This window comes from Cotesia typhae, unplaced genomic scaffold (assembly GCF_013202065.1).
Source record: "Cotesia typhae breed Kobodo isofemale line unplaced genomic scaffold, CoteBio_Ctyphae contig_27, whole genome shotgun sequence".
Lineage (NCBI taxonomy): Eukaryota > Metazoa > Arthropoda > Insecta > Hymenoptera > Braconidae > Cotesia > Cotesia typhae.
The window spans coordinates 982,381-1,003,327 of NW_027423733.1; the positions used below are offsets into that span (position 1 = coordinate 982,381).

Consider the following 20,947-nt stretch of genomic DNA (forward strand, 5'->3'; position numbering starts at 1 on the left):
CATCTGTTGATAAGTATTAATATCAGTAGTAGTGTTGGAAAATTATTTGAATTTAATAACTAACAATAATTAATTCTATTCTGAATTAAATGTGTTAGGATGAAATAATAATAACAATTGTAATTCATTTATTTTAGATTTATTGAGTGCTTACAAACCAATCTTTTAAATTTTTTACATTTTCCAAGGCACATAAATCAAATAAACGATCATGATATTTTCATACTTTTTAGAGAGGGACATTTGAAATTATCGAGATCGATTACAATTTTATTATTACAATCAATTAAATTTTGAACCCATAACTTTTTCTCGATACCTTTGACATAAATAATTTTTTTATTACAAGTTAAATAATTGAGAACTTCTTTGAGCTTGTAATATGAAGTTGTTCCAGCATTCCAACCGATTCCATGATAATTTCGGATCAGCCAGGTATTCAGACGTTGATAGTTGACTGGTAACACCTTCCAGTGATATGGCGGTTGAAATAGTGTGTATGACAACTCTTCAATATTAACAATATCATGTTGAATTGTTATTGAGGCCAACTCCTTAACAATGAAGCGATTATCAGCTCCTCTGAATCCTTGAACGTCTAGAATGATCTCCATTTTTACTGCTCTTGACAACGAAGAGTGACTGAATGATGACTCTTACAATCAATTCAACCTTTTTATAACCCGATCTCTGGATTTTACCCCCACCACTCGATAATCTTATTGGTTAATTAATAATTTGATTGGTTATTCAAACTACGTCGTAGAGTTTTAAACTGCGTAGTAGATGATGTCATCAGACAGGTTTGAACCGGTTTGAACCGGTTCAAGGTCTCGTAGCTGTGCAGTTTTTCTTTGTTCTATTTCTGTTGGGTAGTAGATGACGTCATCTCATTTTTACAGGTTATGTTTATGCTTTCCCGCCATTTAACTCATTTTACAGGTTATGTTTATGTTTTCCCACCATTTAACTTATGATTTCAGGTTATGTTAAACTTCTTGTGCGTCATCTATCATAACTGCGCAGTTTCTATTTTTAGATTATGAGTCATACTATTCTAGAATTTTTCCAACTGCGCAGAAGATGACGTCATTACCTTGCTATAAAAGCAGCGCGCCGCGAGCATACTTCATCGAAGTGAAGTACGAGTGAAGTACCATAGTGTTGTGTGTTAGAAAATATCAAGCTTTTGAAATCTGCTGTTCTGAAACTGTTTTCTGATGCCTGCTACCAGCTGTTGAAATCTGCTACCTCGTGCTGGAATCTGCTACTTGAAATCTGCTGAAGAAATCTCAATCATGGCACCGTACCGTAAACATCCTGTTACCGATACAATGCATGAAATTGAGAGATCCACAACTTTCAAGCGTGTCAAAGTTGAAGATAAAACTCCAAGCCCGTTGATGTTCAAGAGGATGTGTGAACTTGAGGTGGGAAAAACTTACAAGCTAACTGGGATTAGAACGGTTATGACAGATCATGGACTCAACGTTGAAATCGATCTGGAAAACCACTTTTCAACGTTCTTCCCTGTTACCACCAACCAGAAATATCTCAACAATCCTGATATGATATTTAAAATGAAATTTTTAATCTTATGCAATACTTTAAATCGATACTACATTGGGGCCAATTATAATAAATTCAAGCTTATTAATCACTCTGGGAAATCAATTACAGTAATTGTGAGAGAATTGTGTTTTGATATGTGCACTTAACTTTTATTCTAAATAATTGTTTTATACTTAACTTTTATACTAAATAATTTTTTATACTTATTCTAGTAAGGTTTGTAATTAAAAAACATTAAATTACAAAAACATTGTTATTTATTTACTATTTTTAATTACATTAAGTTTATTTACTATTTTTAATTACATTAAGTTTATTGATTAGTATAGGATCAATAATGTTATTGATTTGTTGTATTCGTCGACGAAATCATTCTCCGTCTCTTGCTGCTTGTTCCCATGGTCCTTTCCTCGCTTGTCTGGATGCAAAGTCCCATACATACATGTAATATATGGTGGGTTTCGGATCAAACTGTACCATTAAGTAAGTTTTCTTACAGTGCTGCTGATGGGATTGTACTCAATTATTCGGTCGTGAATTATCAAGCAGTAAGCAGCAGTTTGATTTGGAAACTGTGCTGACGATTCAAACTCCAGACGTATATCCACAGGTCCACACTTGATTGACTCGTTCTGCTTGGAACAGTCATTTATATACAGAGGTGCTGTACTTAGAAATTTTTTCTTAGCCAATAGCGGTTCAGCTTCTTTCCCATAGTAAGCACGTTGAAAATTTGTGTACATATCATACATCAAGGCATACTGATTATGCACAATGTTGAGGTTCAAATTTCCATTTGGATAACTCTGAGAGTTCAAGAACAGCTTAATGTCTCTTATGCTGCAGTGATCAAACTCGCTTGCGTTTTGATTCGATTGATTCTTTCTTGCTGTTTGGAATCCAAGGATAACAAAACGAGGTTTCTCAAGCTGATTTGTTGTTTTGATTACCCAAATATGCTTGTTGGCAGCTGGTAGCAGTGGATACTCATACAATTCCCAAGTCCGAAAACTGATTGGGATAGCTGGATCGGAGGTTATGTAATTCAGCACCATAATTTTTTGCTTGTCAGACATTGTTATGTATGGTACAATCCACTCAATTTTTTGAATCGTAATTGAAACATTTTCATTCTCAACGGTAACAACATAAGCATTTTGATCAGTATTTGATCTGATCAGTATCAATTCATGCTTGGCATTCACGATAATTCGTTGATAATCTTCAGCAAATCCAAGAATGAAACTCAGCGGTACTGAGACATCAAAGTAACCGCTATTATCAGTTAGCTTGTTGTCATCTTCATTAACAATCCAACCAGCATTTTCCAGAATATTTTGTTGTCCCGGACTCAGAGAAGCGTATCCTTTCATAACACTGGTGATACCAACATTCTTACATCTATCGATTTCTACACCATTGAGTTCATAACGTATCTCTTCAAACATATGACAAACAGCCATGTTGACCATCTTCGTAGTAGCACTTACAGCAGTACCATCAGCTTTCCTCATTCTTCCATAAAAATGTAATGTGCTCTTGCTTGGGAGCAAGCACAGATCTTGATGTTGAACAGCAATCCTGATTTCATCACTGTTGTTGAATGTTGATGATGCATATGGTAAGTGTGAATGAGCTTCACAGTGTGCAATAAACTTATCGAAAATAATTGATTTTTTTATATCTAAGATTTCCGCCATGGTATCACACAAGCTAGACAACAAAAATTTATTTTTATCTTGTGAATTTTCCACGTAATTTTAGTCCTAGACTTTTTAGGAACTCTGCGTTTTGACGTGTCAACACTTTCAGAGCTCGATGATGACTGATAATCTTTGGACATCCTGCAATCCTTTTATACCCGTTACCAGTCTTTGTCTCATATACGATACCCATTACAGACTTTTTATATGCAGTCTTATCGTTATAGTCTCGCTACGGAAATTTGCTATTCTCTCGTCCTGATCAACAATGCGGAGCCTCAAGTTGTGTATTGCTCGTACGGCGACTGGTAGGTAAATGATGTTTGTTGGCACTTCCACTATCTTATATCCTGCTGGAACCCTCGGGAAAAATTCATGGATTGTGTGATTCTTCTCACCATTGATGTACGATCCAGTAGTTATATTGCACTCGACTCTCAGAGCATTGATTTTCAATATTTTGACTGGTAAATCAGATTTATGTGCTGTGTTAGGTTCAAGCACGCGGTTGGTAAATCCAAGTAATGATCCAATGGAATCTTCAGGCTCAAAATTTATATATTGATCACATCATATTTCACTTCTCAACTCATTGTTGTTTGCTTTTAAAGTGAAACTTAGTTCAGGTAATGTCTTGTTTATATAAGTTTCAATATCTTTAATTTCATGACTCCCTGTGGGTATAGTTATTTCTTGAAATCTCTTGATTGTACTTCTTTTGGATCTTTTTGATGACACATAAAATTTATTAGCACCAACATCAATATTTGGTATTGAATTAAATGTTAGGAGCTTAACAAGCCCAAGTACATAATTTTTTGTTGGTGATAGCTCAATCGGCGGAAAATAATTTGCCTCCAGTATGGAGGAGTTTCCGGCTAGTGTCAAGGTGAATGACTCTGCCATGACTGACGCTTGTTGTCTCGACTCACTTCAATTTATAGTTGTCCAGCCAGGAATTTTAAGCACAAATGTCCACATATGATTGTATCAAAGTCTTGATATCTTTTATGATTGTACTTTACGCTACCTACATCGAGATATTTCATCAAGTCTTGTGGGGGTTGTAGATTACCAAAACTGTCAAAGTAAATTACTTGATTATGATTCTTCTTGTATGCAACCCAGTGAGTTCCAGATCCAAGTTTATCATCTAAATTTATTATTGATGATTCGTTTGTCTTTGGTCCAGATTTTGGTAAATCATTTCTCATAAAAACTCCTCGAAAATTTGGAATTTTAAGCAGCTTCACATATTTTAATAAGTCGATGTTAGTCAGTGCTCGATGTGGTAGCTCTACTGGTTTTTTGACTTCTTGCAGCCAGCTCCTTCTGGGTATTGTTTCAGATAAAGTCCCATACCACTGCGGTAAGGTTTGAGGTATAATCCTCTACCTACAGCTATTTCCTCCATCTTCAAGTTGTGACGGTTCTTTTCAGCTAATTGATTTTTGGCTGCGCTGGCATCGTTCACAGCTTTTGCAACACCTGCAGCTCCACCTGTTAGAGCACCAACCGCTGATAACCCTGCAAACAGGGGAATCAAGAATGGAAGTACTCGGCCAATCTTTGATGGAACTGGTAGAATACGAGGCAATCGAACGTTTTTCTTCCCACCAACTTTCTTGATAGCTTTGCGGGCACCTCCAAGAGCTGTTTTAACTGGATCTCCACCAGGCTGCATGGACTTTTTAGCTTCATCAACAATCTGTCTCAGAGCAACATCCTTCTTCTTGGTTGTCTTTCTTTTGACTGTCTTACGCTTCATTGTTTTTCTTTTAATTGTCTTACGCTTTGTAATAGGTTTTTCTTTTTTAAGACCCATACCGAAACGTCTTTTCAACTTCATGATTTTATTCACTCTCCAAGCAGCAGCTTTTTCACCAATAGTAGCGTCCCTCGCTTGAAATCGTTGCCACGCTTTCTCAGCAAGAATTTTATCAGCCTCGTGACGGGCTTCCAAATTTTCACGATTTTTAGAGTAAGCTATATCGTGTTCCTTACACGCAGAGTCCAAAGGATTTATGCCTGGATCACCTCGAGCTAACCTTCTGGCTAACTTTGTTCCCGGACCACAATACTGATATCCTGGTACGTGAAGTTCAAGTGGAAGCTTATTGATTATGCTGTTGAATAAACCTTCACCACGTCTGCTCTCAGACATGTCACATCAAAGACTGACATGCTAATCTATATAAGCTGGTATATATACCCCTTGAGCTCAGAATCTAATCAGCAGTCATGGGCAGCAAATCAAGAGCTCAGTTGCCAGTTATCAATTTTGATCAAATTGTTCAAGGGACCGGTGTGAAACTCAAACGACACGGTGCATTACTTCCCAACAGTATCCGTGCAGTGTTTTGCGGACCATCAAACTGTGGAAAGACCAACGCTCTACTGTCTCTTATTGTACATCCAAACGGTTTGAGGTTTGAGAATATATATCTTTACTCAAAGTCTCTTAACCAACCAAAGTATCAGTTCCTGGAGACGCTGCTTAAACAGATTGATGGTATTGGATTCTTCACATTCAGTGAACATGAAGCTGTAATCAAGCCTGAAGATGCTAAACCTAACTCCCTGATGATATTTGATGATGTTGCTTGTGAAAAACAAGATCACATCAAGGCTTTTTTCTGCATGGGTCGACACAAGGATGTAGACAGCTTTTATCTCTGTCAAACTTATACACGAATACCGAAGCATCTGATTAGAGATAATGCAAACTTTCTCGTGCTATTCCGTCAAGATGAAATGAATCTGAAGCATATTTATAATGATCATGTCAATACAGACATGTCGTACAACTCATTCAGAGATTTATGCTCGGCATGTTGGAATAAATATGGGTTTGTGGTAATAGATAAAGACAGTGAATTGAACAGTGGTAGGTATCGCAAAGGATTCGACTGCTTCATTAGTATAAATTGAGGTACTTTAGAGTGTGATAGTCATACATGCTGTAGACGTTAACCTGTCAACATGAAGCCTGAAGAAATATCAAAGCAGAAAGATATTCTGCATCAGATATCTCAAGCCAGTGATGCCATCCGACGGAAGCACAAGATGTTGAAGTTGGGTAAAGATACAGCTGAGAAAGCTATGGAGGAAATGTTCAAGCCTATTGTGACACCACTCCAGAGTATAGTTGAATCTTCAAAGTTGAAAGGGGAAAATATTAAAAAGAAGAAAAACCACAGGTTGAAAAACAAGAGGTTGAAAAATCTTTATATGATGATCCAGAAGTATACAACAGTTTAATGACAGATGATGAAAGTTCATTTGAGAATACAGCACTTGCTATTACTCAGCCACCACCATCAACAAGTACTCCAGCTCGTAGAAATCCTCTTCTCACTAATTATCTACAACGTTTAAGTAAAAAACATAAAGATAATGATATGAGATATGGTGTACGCAGAAAACGCGTGGTGAAATGCATATGGGTGATTCACCTATTTCATTTGCAAATGATACAATAACTGTCAAAGAAAAAAATTATCCAATAACTCCTGGGGTGTTGGAATTATTATTTAGAAAATCACCAGAGGATGCACTCATCACCCCAGATGATAAGAAAAAGTACTTGGACATAATTCAACATACCAACGCTCATAGGAAAAATTATGACCCAAATCGTACTATTTATGAAGATACAACAATCAAGTTCAATAAATACATTGCTGATTTTATCACCAAGTTCGGTAAAGGGTTACCAAAATATATGATTGCAAGAAAACAGAGATTACCAATGGACTATGTTTACTGGGATGATCCAAATGAACTAGTTGATCGTTTGCGACTACTTATGGCATCTCAAGCTGCTGGAAATCCAAGTCACACGAATGAAATCATATCAATTATTGAAGAGCTTAGGGAGGCTGGAGTTATATATTAAAAGCTTCTGAAAAATTAAATCATTCACACGCTGACAGTCAAAGTGTTCATAACCATGAGCATCGATATATTTGGACGTCCACTGGACAATAACTTAGGTCAACGAGGGCCAGCTGGTAGAGGTTTCAATGTAACTTCTGATGGAAACTATAACATTGAGAATAAAAGGCTGTGCAATCTCGGTAATCCTTCAAATGAACATGATGCGGCGACAGTGCAGTTTGTACTGAGACAGATGTCTGAACTGAATAAAAGTATAGACAGTGAACAGAAAGAGATTATTTCTCATTTACACTCTGAAATAGTAATACTGAAAGCTGCTGTGGGAAATTTGCAGACGACTATTGAGGAAGTTAAAGCAGTACTTTCCTCTCACCAAAATAATATCAAATATCTCACTGAGAAACTCAATGAACGACAAAAAGACAGTGATAGCTGAAGAGCTTCACAAACCAGCTCGCAGGAACTATAAACGTCGTCATGTTGACATCCGAGGTCTCGATGAGACTTGGCAAGCTGACTTGGTTGAGATGATTCCATATGCGACAGTCAATAAAGGATACAAGTATCTGCTTACAATCATAGACATATTTTCTAAATATGCCTGGGCAGTTCCAATTAAATCAAAAAGTGGTGGAGATGTCACTAGTGCTATGAAGTCTGTACTCCAGCAAGGTCGTGTTCCTAAGAATCTCCATGTTGATCAGGGTAAAGAGTTTTACAACAAAGAATTCAAAGATCTGATGAAGCAGCACAAGATAAATCTTTACTCAACATTCAGCAATCTCAAAGCATCCATATGTGAACGTTTCAATAGAACACTCAAGAATAAAATGTGGCGAGAATTTACAGCTCGTGGCAGCTACAAGTGGACCGATATACTTGATGACTTGGTGAATACTTACAACAACACTAAACATCGGACTATCAAAATGAAACCTGTTGATGTTACCGCTGCTCAGGAGAAACAACTATTGGAAAACATATATCAACCACTGTAAGTCAAATCACAACAGAAGAAGTTTAAAGTTGGAGACAAAGTCCGAATCAGCAAGTACAAGCATGTGTTTGACAAGGGATACACACCAAACTGGACAACAGAAATCTTCACAATCAAGTCGGTGCAGAACACGAATCCAACGACGTACAAGCTCGTGGACTATCAGGATCAACCAATTGAAGGCGGATTTTACAACGAAGAACTCAGCAAAGTCAAATATCCAGATGTATATCTTGTTGAAAAAGTAATTAGAAAACGTGGAAATAAATACTATGTTAAATGGTTAGGCTTTGATACTAAACATAATAGTTGGATCAATAAATCAGATATATAAAACACAAATTATATTTACATTGTTTTTATTTACAAAATCTTAATACATAAATCCTTAAAAATATATTTACATTATTTTTACTATTACAAAACTTTTTGTCTCTTATTATTATTTTCATCATCTACAAGTTTTCTTTTCTTAAAATCTAAGGAGCCTTTATAACCCCAAGGCACAGTATCAGTGCTTGCCTCAATGAGTTGACGTTTGTCATCAGCCCAACTGAGAGCAAGTTTCTCCTGTTTTACTGTGTGCACTTGATGTTTTTTGCTTTTTATCATATACAGCTCTTTCTTTAACAGCACATTTTCAAAAAGGCATCTTTTGAAGTCATCAAACATGATAGTCTTCAAGGCTGATCCTCCGATACCCTTTGCCCGTTTCTTAATCCTATCCTTTTCCTTCTCAGGATCATAGATTTCGAAGGCATACAATTTGGCTCTGAGACCCACGAACTCGGGCATGATTTTTCCATTGTTCTCATCCTTCATGAGTCCCAGAACCTTTTTGTTAACAAGGGGCATGTTGAAGACGTTGTTAGGTGGGTAATCGGAAGTATCAAACCTTGAGATATCACGTTTGATGTCTTTATAGATGTTGGGTACATTGAATTGGTAAATTAAACTGTCTGTATCGGTGTACAATAATTTAGAGGTTTTTGCATAATTTTCAAGCACATAATTATAGTGGAAGTCATAAATAAAAGTCTTGGATAAATCTAATATACTAAAGCCTACATATATTGGTTTGTTGAAGCAGACTTTAGCTTTTTTAAGTTCTACTATAACCATGTCTTCATCGAAAATTGTAAGGCTGTGGAAGTTAGGTCTACATACTAAATCGGATACATTATATCGACCTTGCCACTTCGTTCTCAAATATACATCTTTATATTTTCTTACATTTTCCATCGTCTTTCCGAAAACTGCGTTATTCATTAATTTATAAAAATTTTTTTCAAACTCATTTTTCGCTAATTTTCGGCAATCAGTATTTTTATCAATGTATGACTTGAGCCAGTCTGACTGCTCAAATTTCAAGACTCGATGTATTTTTTTAAGTTCTAAGCCTAAATCTAAACATTGTTTTAAATTCTTATAATGTATTACATAATTAGACTTATCATACAGAGTTGTTGTTAATTTTTGTTGTTTGCTGCCAGGTGGTACAAAATGTTCTGGGCATAAAGGTAGATCTTTGTGTAGATCATGTAATTTCTCAGGATAGTGTAGGTCCACTTCAAGGATGTAGCCTACACTCTCATCATCATTGAAAAACTGATCTACATTGTCTACATTTTCAACCCATTCAAATTTACCCTTGGGTAAAGACATACTCATTGCTGCTCCATACAAATTATTTATATCGTAGTACATCAAGTATGTTTCGGGGTTGTTTGAATCATAATCTTTGCCCATATACCGGTTGTTAGCTTCAGCATGTCTATTAGCACACATCGATACCCTACCACGAACACCCTTTTCAATGAAAAGAAGCATCTCAGTATCAGTTAACAGTTCAAGTTCTACTTCAGTATGCTTTAACATTGCAGAGTTTGAAAGACCTGGTGCTGTATAAAAATGTAGGGCATCTAAATTATATGTCTTAAAGCAACTGCGTCTAAAATTCTCAAAAACATCAGCCAGGAGAAGTACATCAGTCTTCAAGTACAAGTCTGAGTACTCACCTAACGTATTGATACCGAATTCATTCCAAACTACTTGAGCAAACGCATAATCATCATCAGAAATAGTTGAGTTTGTTAATTTTGAATAAAATGATTCTTGGTCAGGTAATTGTCTCTCATCTAGTCTGTCAATGCTGTCAATGTACTCATACGGGAATACACCCTTACGTATTGCTAATTTAAATTTGTTACGGTCAGGGTAGTGTAGTCGCGTAATCTGTTTGTCTTTATCATCAAGGTATGAAGCTAATTTCTCTAAACTGGAGGCCATGAATCTAAAAGAGTCAATAAATCTTAGAGAGACTGAAGTATTTTTAACTGATTTTGTGAAAGAAATGTAACGCTCTTTATTGATTGGTAATAATGAAATTTCACCCTCAAATACTGTAGCTAAGGATTTAATTATAAAGTGTGAGTCATAGCCAGATAAATTATCAAAGACAACTGGGATAATGGTAGATTTCTGATAATTAACGTTACATGATTTATGAGCTGCGTTTCTATAGTTACCCGTGAAGTGACAATGATCATAGACTTTATCTGTTGTAGAAGTGATTGGTTTTTCACAGATGTGACACTCAGTTGCCTGATTGTGTCTATCTTGTTGCTCTTTCGTTAAAGGTTTCATTTTAATGGGATTCTTTAGAATTTTTTCAAAGTCCAGAGCTAATGACTCTAATTGTTCAACAAACCAGTTTATGCAATCAGGAGAACGGTTCAATTCGAATTTAGAGAGGGTGTTATCATAGCTGCAATGTACATAGTAAGCCATACTGTGTGGAACATGTTTATGAACTGTCTTTTCATCATCTTCTGGGGGTTCGAGTGTGCATTCTAGATCCGCATAAACTACAAACGGTACAGTATCTTTAGATTTGAAATCTTTAAATTTTAAAATTTTATTTTTTTCACTAGGAAACTCAAACATACGAACTTTATTAGATTTGAAACAATCTGCTCGGTGTTCTAAATAACATTTTTCTAATTTGAAATGATTCTAACAACGATCACAAAAGTACAATTTATGTCTTCCTAGAGTTATTTGACTTTTAATTAGTCCGGATAGATTATGTATCCACGCAAAGTGATAGACAGACTCAATATTATCTAAATTATTGGTATAATTTACACTTTTTTTAATCATTAATAAATGTATTGTTGGTGTTTCTGACTCGAAGTTACTTAAATATAATGGAATAATCGTACTTTTTTCAGACTTTTTACCCGTGAATTCAGAATCTATACCATATACGTTAATGCTAAGGTTATTCATTTTTTCAAATTTTGGTACATCATTAAGTTTAATTGGAAATTGAATACATTCATAGTTCAATCTGACGCTGAAGTGGCAATATCTTGTAGGGCTTTCTGGAACCGATACTGGTGGATGCAAGGCAGCGTTGACACACCACAGGAAGAAGAACTCGTCATTGTTTTGGATGTTGGTAACCGCACTCTTCCTGATAATATCCCTCGGTAATTTGACGAAGGTGGAGTTTCCAACTTGGGTTGATGCGAATCTTGACATGGTCACCATCAAGCTGTTCGGTCCAAGCAGACTCCATCCGGAACCCTCATGTTCAAATTCTTCAATTCTTTGAAGTAATTTGTCGTATACATGTTTACTGTACCAATCCTGGAGAGATGTAGCAGGGAGAATCTCACGACTTTTGGTGATAAAAGACTTTCGCTCTTCTACATCTTCTTGTTTCCGGAATGTGCAAAAGAGTTCAACATTCACTTTCAACCCTGCCAGATCTCTCAAGACACTCTGTACCTTGATGATGATGATATCCCGTGAGGCTTGGAGAAATGATGCTGGATCTTTGTGATGTTGGTTGACAACACATCCAGTCTGGATGTTACCAGCGAAAGCGTTTTCCAAGTCCCGCCATTTGACTCCTTGGTTGAGATCTCCACCGACTACTTGGTTACCGAGTCTGGTGAACTCATCGGCAAACCAGTTAAGTTGGTTGATGTGTGCTTGAACACTTCGCCTCACTTGGATTGATGTTCCAGGATCCAATAATATTGTGTTGAAGTACTGAGCGGTCTCATCACACACTCGTGAACACCTTTGACGATGTTCATCATCAATAAGCTGTGCTCCCAACAGATCAGCATATGAGGTTGCAATAGTATCTATCAAGTTTTTTAAAGCCTCAATGAGGTTAGGTTGAGCCATCGTTGAAAGACACGTACTTCACTATTGTCTATTTACACAATTTTGTAGGCTATGTACACAGTTTATAGGTTATGTACACAGTTTATAGGTTATATACATTGTTTATAGGTTATGTACACTTTTAAAGGTTATGTCACTGTTTATAGATGATGTACACTACACAACAGTTTTTGTACACTGGACTATACTCGCGTACTTCACAACATTGAACTTCACTATATTTTATAACACTGAATATTGTTTAATCACGAGAGATGTACTTCGTTTTTGTGAAGTACGGCTTGAGCGCGCTGCTTTTATAGCCAGAGGATACTACGCAGTTACCCCCCACTCCTTTACCTCAAAAACGGTTTGATGACGTCATCTGCTACGCAGTTAGAAATAGAACAAAGAAAACTGTGCAGTTACGCAACCTTGAACAGGGTCAGACCTGTATGATGACGTCATCTACTACGCAGTTAGGAATAAAGCAAAGAGAACTACGCAGTTACCGTGACCTTGAACAGGTTCAGACCTGTTTAGAAGTAGACAGAAATCTCGACAGATGGCGTATCTTCTCGCATGTACTCCTCATACGTACAGTTTGAATATATTAATCTTTTCAGAATATAAACAATGAAATGCACTTGTGATCTAAGCAACTATTATTGATGCTGAGATCACAGGTGCATTTTTCAACAAAAATGCAGGAAATCAGAATCAAAATTTGAAATGGCGGAAATCAGACTCAAAATGGCGGAGTCAGATAGCAACCACCAGATGGTAAATTTCAGAGAGCAGACACAAAATGGCGGATTTCAGACTCAGATAGCAGCCACCAGATGGCGGAAATCAGATAGCAGACTCAAAAATTCTAGAACAGAATGAGTCATCTACTGCGCGGTTAGAAGTAATGCACGCTGTCACCAGATGGCGTTGCGTGAAATCCTTCTCGCAAGTAGTTGACATAACTTCATTTTAAATATATAGAACATGGATATACCATACTACAAATGCGTAATCCTGAACTATTGATCTGTTATGGCTGAGCCGAAGGCAGGTTAATAGTTGAGGATGCTTTTTAACCTCAAAATGTTGAACTCAAATTCAAAATGGCGGATAGCAGCCACCAAATGGCGGATTCAAAATGGCGGATAGTAAGATTTAAAAAATGGCGGATAGTAAGATGGCGGCAGAATTCCCCACCAACGCCACCTATAACCTCGATAAAAACCTCACACATAACCTCAAAATGACATACATATCTACCACCGGCAACACCTACTATCGGTAAAACAGGTCGTCCATATCCACAGACGATACTTGTCACGAACCTACAGTCGATAATGTAGATCCCAGCTTAGCGTGGACATGAACCCACAAATCTGTTTGACCGAGTGGGTATGTACTCCCTGTTTAACTACTAAATATTGTTCTAAATATAGAAAAAAAATTTTTGACCAAAGAATAGCTCTTACTTTGAATTCTAAGTACTCGCTGGATGAATTTGTTATGTCCAAGGGCGTTTAAGTGGTAGCGTAAACGGTGGAGGTTTGGACTAACGGTTTAAAGAATACACAACGGAGGTTTTAATTCCGTTGTTTAATTATTTATGTGGGACTTTTTCGACGGAGGAATTTACCACGCCTTCGTTTGAGACTGATTACGGATTTTATAGAGAATAGATGTACTTACTCTTTGCAGGATTTTTAGTTATTACTGGATCCGTGATTCCGGGGCTGCTGTTAGCGCCTTTTCCTGGATTGGGCCCTGTGATTGGTCCTTGCAGCGGATGGATTAGGATGGAATTGGGCTGCTTATTTTACGGGTTTCTTATTTTGTGAAATGACCTGATTTAAAACTAGTTTCACTTTTATTTAGATTTATTTTTATAAACGCTAAAACTTACACTTTCACAAATTTGATTTTTACGTAATTCAATTTAGTGAATTTTAATAATTTGATTGAGCTAACGTCCTCCAATTCCCCGTAGGGTAAAGTGCGCAAATTTAGCTTTTAGAGATATTTTAATTAAACTTATTGGCCGGATTCTCGCCTAAGTACAGAGCAAATTAGAACTTTGAGATTTCGTTTCTCTATAGTTATATTTAATAACTAATACGTGGCCTGCCGGTTGACCCGAGTCTGAACTCGTCTTAAGTGCCGCGCAAATAAAGATAAGCGACTTTTACAAGGCACGGGCCCGTCAACTAAACGCGGAAGTCGAATTAATTAACAAAGACCAGGCGTTGGCTGTTGATCGCCTTTTTAAATACTCGTGGTGCTGAGATTGCAGAAATCCCCGCTAGTCAACCAGCAGTCGCGTAGCTTATATTTTATTGTGGCTTTAGCGCATGGAGAAGTCTTCCATCTGCGCGGGTGATTTGAATTTAAAAGAAAAATTTTGGGGTGGACATAACAAAACTAAGGCAGTTGTAGCGATCAGAAAGAATTGATTTGATTTTTTTTTGACAATAGTAGAGCATTCGGAAGACGTTAAAAAAAAAAATTTTCTAAAAAAAAGTTCTAAAAAAATTGACAATTTGTTTTTTTTTTTTTTTTTTAATTCTTAAACAGTTAATCTTTTTGATCAAAAATAAAAAATTTAGAGAGAAAAAAATTTTTTTCATTGAAAAATGAATAAAAATCACAAAATTGATCATAATGGTGATTTTTGCAAAAACAAAGAATTTGGAGCTTCGGGGTACAATGAAAAAAAAAATCGCAGTGCTTTGGATCAGGTCTGATTAGATCTGAGCGTATTTAACGCTTCAGACATGAACAGTCATGAACAGATCTAATCAGGCATGAACGGGTCTGACTAGGCCTGAGCGTATTTAACGCTTCAGACATGAACAGGCATAGTCAGGTCTGATAATTTTTTTCCAGGTATAACACAAGCTTACCTACACAGAGCTTACTAGCTACACTGCTCAGATCAAACTAGTATATTAGTTTCATCGACAGAGCTAAATTAAGCTCTGTCAATATTGTTTTAGTGCAGAAAATTGAGCAAATTTTATAGTTGATTTAATTCATTTACCATGTTGTCATAATTTTTAATTTCCTACTAAGAAGATCGAAAATCTTAGACAATCGGGAAATAATTGGTTTTACCCTGTTTTGCAAAAATCGAGTTTTCAATAGATCTCGACGTTTTAACGTTACAAAAAGCTTCCCTCACTACTCCCACGATGTAGTCACTATATCTGTATGTGTGTGTGTAACTATTTTTTTTTTTTTTTTTTTTTTTTTTTGTAGAGAAGCGAAAAAAAATCTTTCATTCCAAGACACTGCTATTATTGAAAAATAATGGTCGGTAGTGTGAGATTTTTATCCACTAAAAAAATCTTCTCTCTTCTTCCCCGTAGATTGTTCGGAGATGACTTGATCGGAACCGCGTAAGGATTACTTCAATCCATTTCGTCTTGCTCCTCACGACGTCTGCTATTGAATGCTGGTCCCTTTTTGCGTTTTTTTTTTTTTTTTTTTTTTTTTAAGAGGTGAGGTGCGTAGGTTGCGACAGCTGACCAATTTTCTTCTTGTTTGAGCATATAGGTCACCAGGCTCGAGGGGGAGTGTCTGGTGCCTATAATTTCTTCGGTGCTGGTTCTACAGTCCTTTCACCGAACACACTCGAAGAACGTGTGTTCGGCGTCGTCAATTCTATCCAGGCAGTATATGCACATTGGCATGTCACTTAGTCTCATTCTAAAGTATGTGTGTAAGTTCATGTATGTATGTATATATTTGTAAGTATGTGAACCGTTTATAACTTTTGAACGACTGAACCGATCGGAATCTACCAAACGGCGTTCCAAAAATTTTTTTCCAATTTAGATTTCCTGTGAAATTGAACTGATTCGGACCGATAGATTTCGAGAAATCTAAAAAAAAAAACTAAGAAAATTAATTTTACCGTTTTTTACGAAATATTCCCCCCTTGCGATGCAAATTTTTAATTTCTACATCAGGCTAGGAATTTGCGATATATACCTATATAGACATTCTTTAGACGGCTTGTGCAAGCCTACCTCAGTTTGATAGTTACTATCGTCGTTTTACACTCGGTTGCAGATAGTTAGTTCAATAGATAATTTGATTATCTCTGTCATCTTACTCCTTCTCGAACGATGCACAAGCATCTGTTGCAAGTTTTTTGCGTACAATACCATGGGCAAGTCATACACTGTTAAAAATTTTTGTAAAATTACAATTATATTACAAAACAAATAATAAGTAAAATTACAAATCAGTGTATAGCAATGCGGAATAAAGTACAATTCATGTAATTTTCCAATATCTGTCACGAAATCTACTAAGATGTATTGTAATTTTACAATCTTCATGTATAAACTTAACACGCATTGTAATATTACAGAACTGTTCGTCAATTTTTAAGAAAAAGCTTTTTAATTTTGCAAATATTATTTGTGATCTGATTCGGCATAATTGTATGTAAAATCGAAAAAAAATTACTGTAATTTATGTAACAATAATCTCATAAAAAATTTAAGAATCTTTATTTTATTTTTACAGTTTTCATTGTAAAATTACACAGTGCATTGTAATATTACCAGACAATTTTAATTATATTACACGAATTGTCATTCTACTTCACTGCTTTTCAACTTTAAAAACAATATTTCTCAGTTTTACAAAAATGAGACTGATGTATCAAAAAACAACTATGCCCTTCATATATATATTTTTACTAATTTTTAGTCTCTGGTTGTTTACTTGCAATAAGAAATTCAAGGCATCATTTATCTTTCATAAATTTTAATATTACGTTCAAAGTATGATTTGAAAATCGATATATTTGAACGAGTAGTGTTAGACTTAAATTTTTATAAAATTCTATGAATTATAAATGATGTAGTTATTTTCCGTCAATAAACAGCATCGAATAACACAAATAATGTGAATAATAAATAATAAGCCGTAATGCTCAATCATCACATAGGATTAGCTTATAAGAATAATGAAATGTTGAACCATCTATCGGTCGTACGTCGTAGGGCGGTAGGTATTGGTCTGACAAGCACTTGGCTCGCGTTCAGTTCTTAGTTAGGGTAAATATCATATTCACATTAAATCATCTGAGTTGTAAAAATTAGGTCTACGTGAGATACAAAATCTAGTCAGCGCTTTTATAAAAATGAACGACTACTAATGTTAAGTCAAATTTTACTTTTTTATGATTTTAATTCCAGAAAAGTATTGTAATTTTATAAACTTAGCTCCCGACTAGAAATGTTAATGTAAGACCTATTGGGTCCTCATTGGGCTGCCTAATAGGGACCCCAAATAGGGATGTCACACAAAGTCCTATGTGGCCCTCATTGGGAAATTCCTCTCAGGTCCCAATGGGGAAAACACCATCAGATCCCAATCCAAATTTTTAAAGAAAAAATATTATGATCTTCGAAAAGATTAAAAATAATATAGAATTAGATACTCATGTCACATTACTCATTAGTAATTATTTAATTTGAATTGAAACGAAATCATTGGTCGGAAAAATTCTTGTCGAGAGTTGGGCTCGAACTTACGTCCTTAGGGTCCTTAGTCGTTCACGTTACCGCTGGTCCAAGCAGGAATGCTGATCAATTCAATCGGTTAACTGACACTTTATTCATGCTATGCTCCAGCTTTTACAAATTGTTTTTTTTATTTATTCACTTTTCTGGCGTGAAAATACAATTTTTGTATAAATTAAATAGAAAATTTTAAAATAAAAAAAAACAACTGAAAAATCCAAAAAAATTGAAAGAATTAAAAATAAAATTCCTTAAAACTGTCCGATTTGATTTGGGATCCTCTTTATGCTAACATAAAGAACTTTTATTTTCAAGATTAAAATTTTGTTGAAATGCATATTATTTAAAAAAATTTTTTATATGGATAAAAATTTAATTATGAAAAATACCGATAATGAAAATTTTTTTTCAATTAAAATTTCTTTTCATACTGAGAAAAAAAATTTGGAGTATGAATTTTGTTTCAGCAACATTAAAATGTATTTCAGTCTAAAAACTTAGTATTTGGATTTAATCAGCACAGAAATAAAAATTTCTTGACTGGAGAACAAAATTCTTGGCTCAAGAAAATTTTTGGGTACCGGAAAGAAGACCAAAGCTTGTTGCTCGAAGTAAAATTTTTTCTCGAAATTCTATTCTTGGTGGAAGTAATTTTTTATTAATTCAAATCATCATAAATACTTGATACAAAAAATTTTTATCGTTGATCAAGATTTTTAGATACCTTAGGGAAACAGCGCCACCTAATTCAGCTGAGAAAAAAATCTTCCCATTTGACATGTTAATCAATAAAAATATTAATGAAAATTTACTTCTATCAAGAACTAAATTTTTTGTAACAAGAGGCAGAATTTTCTTAAAACAAGATTTTCTTGACTAAAATAAATTTTTTTGGATCTAGATATGTATTTCTTGAAGCAAGGGAATTAATTTTGTTGGAATAAGTGAAAATTCTTGTGTCAAAAAAAAAAATTTTTTTTCAATGTTAGATGAATTTTTTTCTAATTCTTTTCTATTCTCAACAAATAATTTTTATTTTTATTTCTAATTAATTTATGACAAATTTATTCTAATAATATAAGCTCACACATCTTTCGGCGATTAATTTTTTATATAAATAAACGACTACCTAAATTTAAAGATTATTTCTTCAGAGCCTGAATGGGAAAAACTAATTACAAATTAATGAATTATTTCTGAGGATTTCCCAATTGGGAACTGATTGGGCCCTCATAGAAATTTCCCTATTGGGAATGCCTCCTTGGAACCCAATAGGGTCCAGATATATACTCTGGGTATTCCCGAAGTAATTTCTAGTCGGGGCTAATCTAAAAATATTTATAAAATTACAAAATCGTTTTGTAAAATTAGTAACCTCACGGAGCTACATATGTTTTGAAATACTCCTATACCCGATTGTAATTTCAAATAAATATTTTGCCTATTAGTTTCCAATAAATTCTTTGTAAAATTATAATAGAAATTTTTAACAGCGTAGACAATTCTTGAATTAATTTTTTCGAAAACGATCTTGCGCAAGATTTTATATCCGTAAAATAAGATACTAGTAACTATGGGTTCTGCACAGAGCTTTGACACAAGAATTCATTTCAAGCATATGTTGCTTGGATACTACTCTATTATTTATTTAGAATTCTTTCTTTAAACTTACAAATGTCTATAAAATGTTAAAGAATTTAATTATTTTCTGTTTTCAGATAAGAGATGCAAACTATTGTTATGAAAGCAATGGTGAAAGCAACGATAATGATGACTTCAGTGGATATCGACACCCCGAAATAAATGCTGCATTGAATACAGTTCTATATGTTGGACTTGGTACCACAGCCCTTGGCCTTGTTATTTGCTTTATTGGTACTGGAGAAAAGGGATTTCTGAGTCCAGAATTAAAACTAATTGGACCCAGTTTGTTGTGTGCAGGACTTTTTTGTTGTCTTATACGTATCTTTTTATGTTCATGTTTATGTCACCGATGCGATAATTGTGAATGGAAACCTTGCCCCGTCGTAATTGTTGGTAAAGATTCATTAAAGACAAATCAGCCGCTTCCGTCGTCTAAACAAGAGCAACCTACAACATCACTCTTACCTCGATCAACTGACCAATTAATAAAGAAAACAATAGCAACTAGAACATCTGACGCACCTTCGTTATCAACTAGCTTTGAACCTGGCAAAGGACATGAACTTCTACTTGTACCATCCCAATTGTTAAAGTGAACAGAGTAACATAAGTCGTCATTAAATACTCAAAAAAAAAATAAATAAAGATTGATTATGTAATTGCTTCAAATCAATATTTCCATACCAAAAGTCATCCATTGAATACTGAAAAGTGTACTATTTTACTGATTATCATTACTATCATTCTCAATAAATTATGAATCAAATGCTTAAAAAGTAATTTTTCTACAGAACGTAATGATTGAAAGCTAATGATGATATAAATTACTGCCGATCTGTAATGAAATAAAGAGCATAAATTATTTTGATTTCTCAGTTTTATCTTGATTTGTAAATTAGTTGATGAAAATTATAAACAGAAAAGAACATAGATGTAATCACCAATTATTTTTTGAGTTAAAATTTGGTCATGACTCAAAATTGAACCCATGATTCCGAAAAAATTGAAGTATTTTTTATTTTTTTATCTTTCTTTATCGTGTTCAGAGAAAAAAATATACATCTTTTAGTAAGAGGGGTCTTGGGCTTAACAACTAAACTAAAATAGTATTCAACTAAAAGATAAACAAAGATATACACTATGACAGTAAGAGATTAAATTTATGTTTGTAACGGGGGTTGCCCGCTCAGATTGGCTCCTTAATGAAATAATTAACTAAACAAAATTGAAAACTAAAATTATTAACAAAAGGGCGCCACCAGGATTTTTAATCACAGTTCCTGGAATCGGTCCAGAGCAGAGAGCTTATCTTACAGAAAGAGAGAGTGAGAAAGGTGATCTGAATTAAATGAATTTTTATTCAACAAAATAACCGGTATTTATTTATAACAAAATAAGATAACTAA

At 34.8% G+C, this 20,947-nt stretch overlaps 1 protein-coding gene across 3 annotated transcripts in view; it reads left to right on the plus strand.

The window, feature by feature from the left end:
- LOC141525843 (uncharacterized) overlaps positions 1 to 20,200 on the plus strand; it is a 293,402-nt gene extending 273,202 nt beyond the window's left edge. For 2 of the 3 annotated variants that reach the window (XM_074240509.1, XM_074240510.1), the window contains exon 4: positions 19,616 to 20,200. In XM_074240509.1, coding sequence (XP_074096610.1) covers positions 19,616 to 20,137 — 522 coding nt within the window. In that variant the 3' untranslated portion in view covers positions 20,138 to 20,200. The remainder of the gene's footprint in view (positions 1 to 19,615) is intronic. The other variant, XM_074240511.1, reaches the window with a different exon arrangement.
- The last annotated feature ends 747 nt before the right edge of the window (positions 20,201 to 20,947 follow it).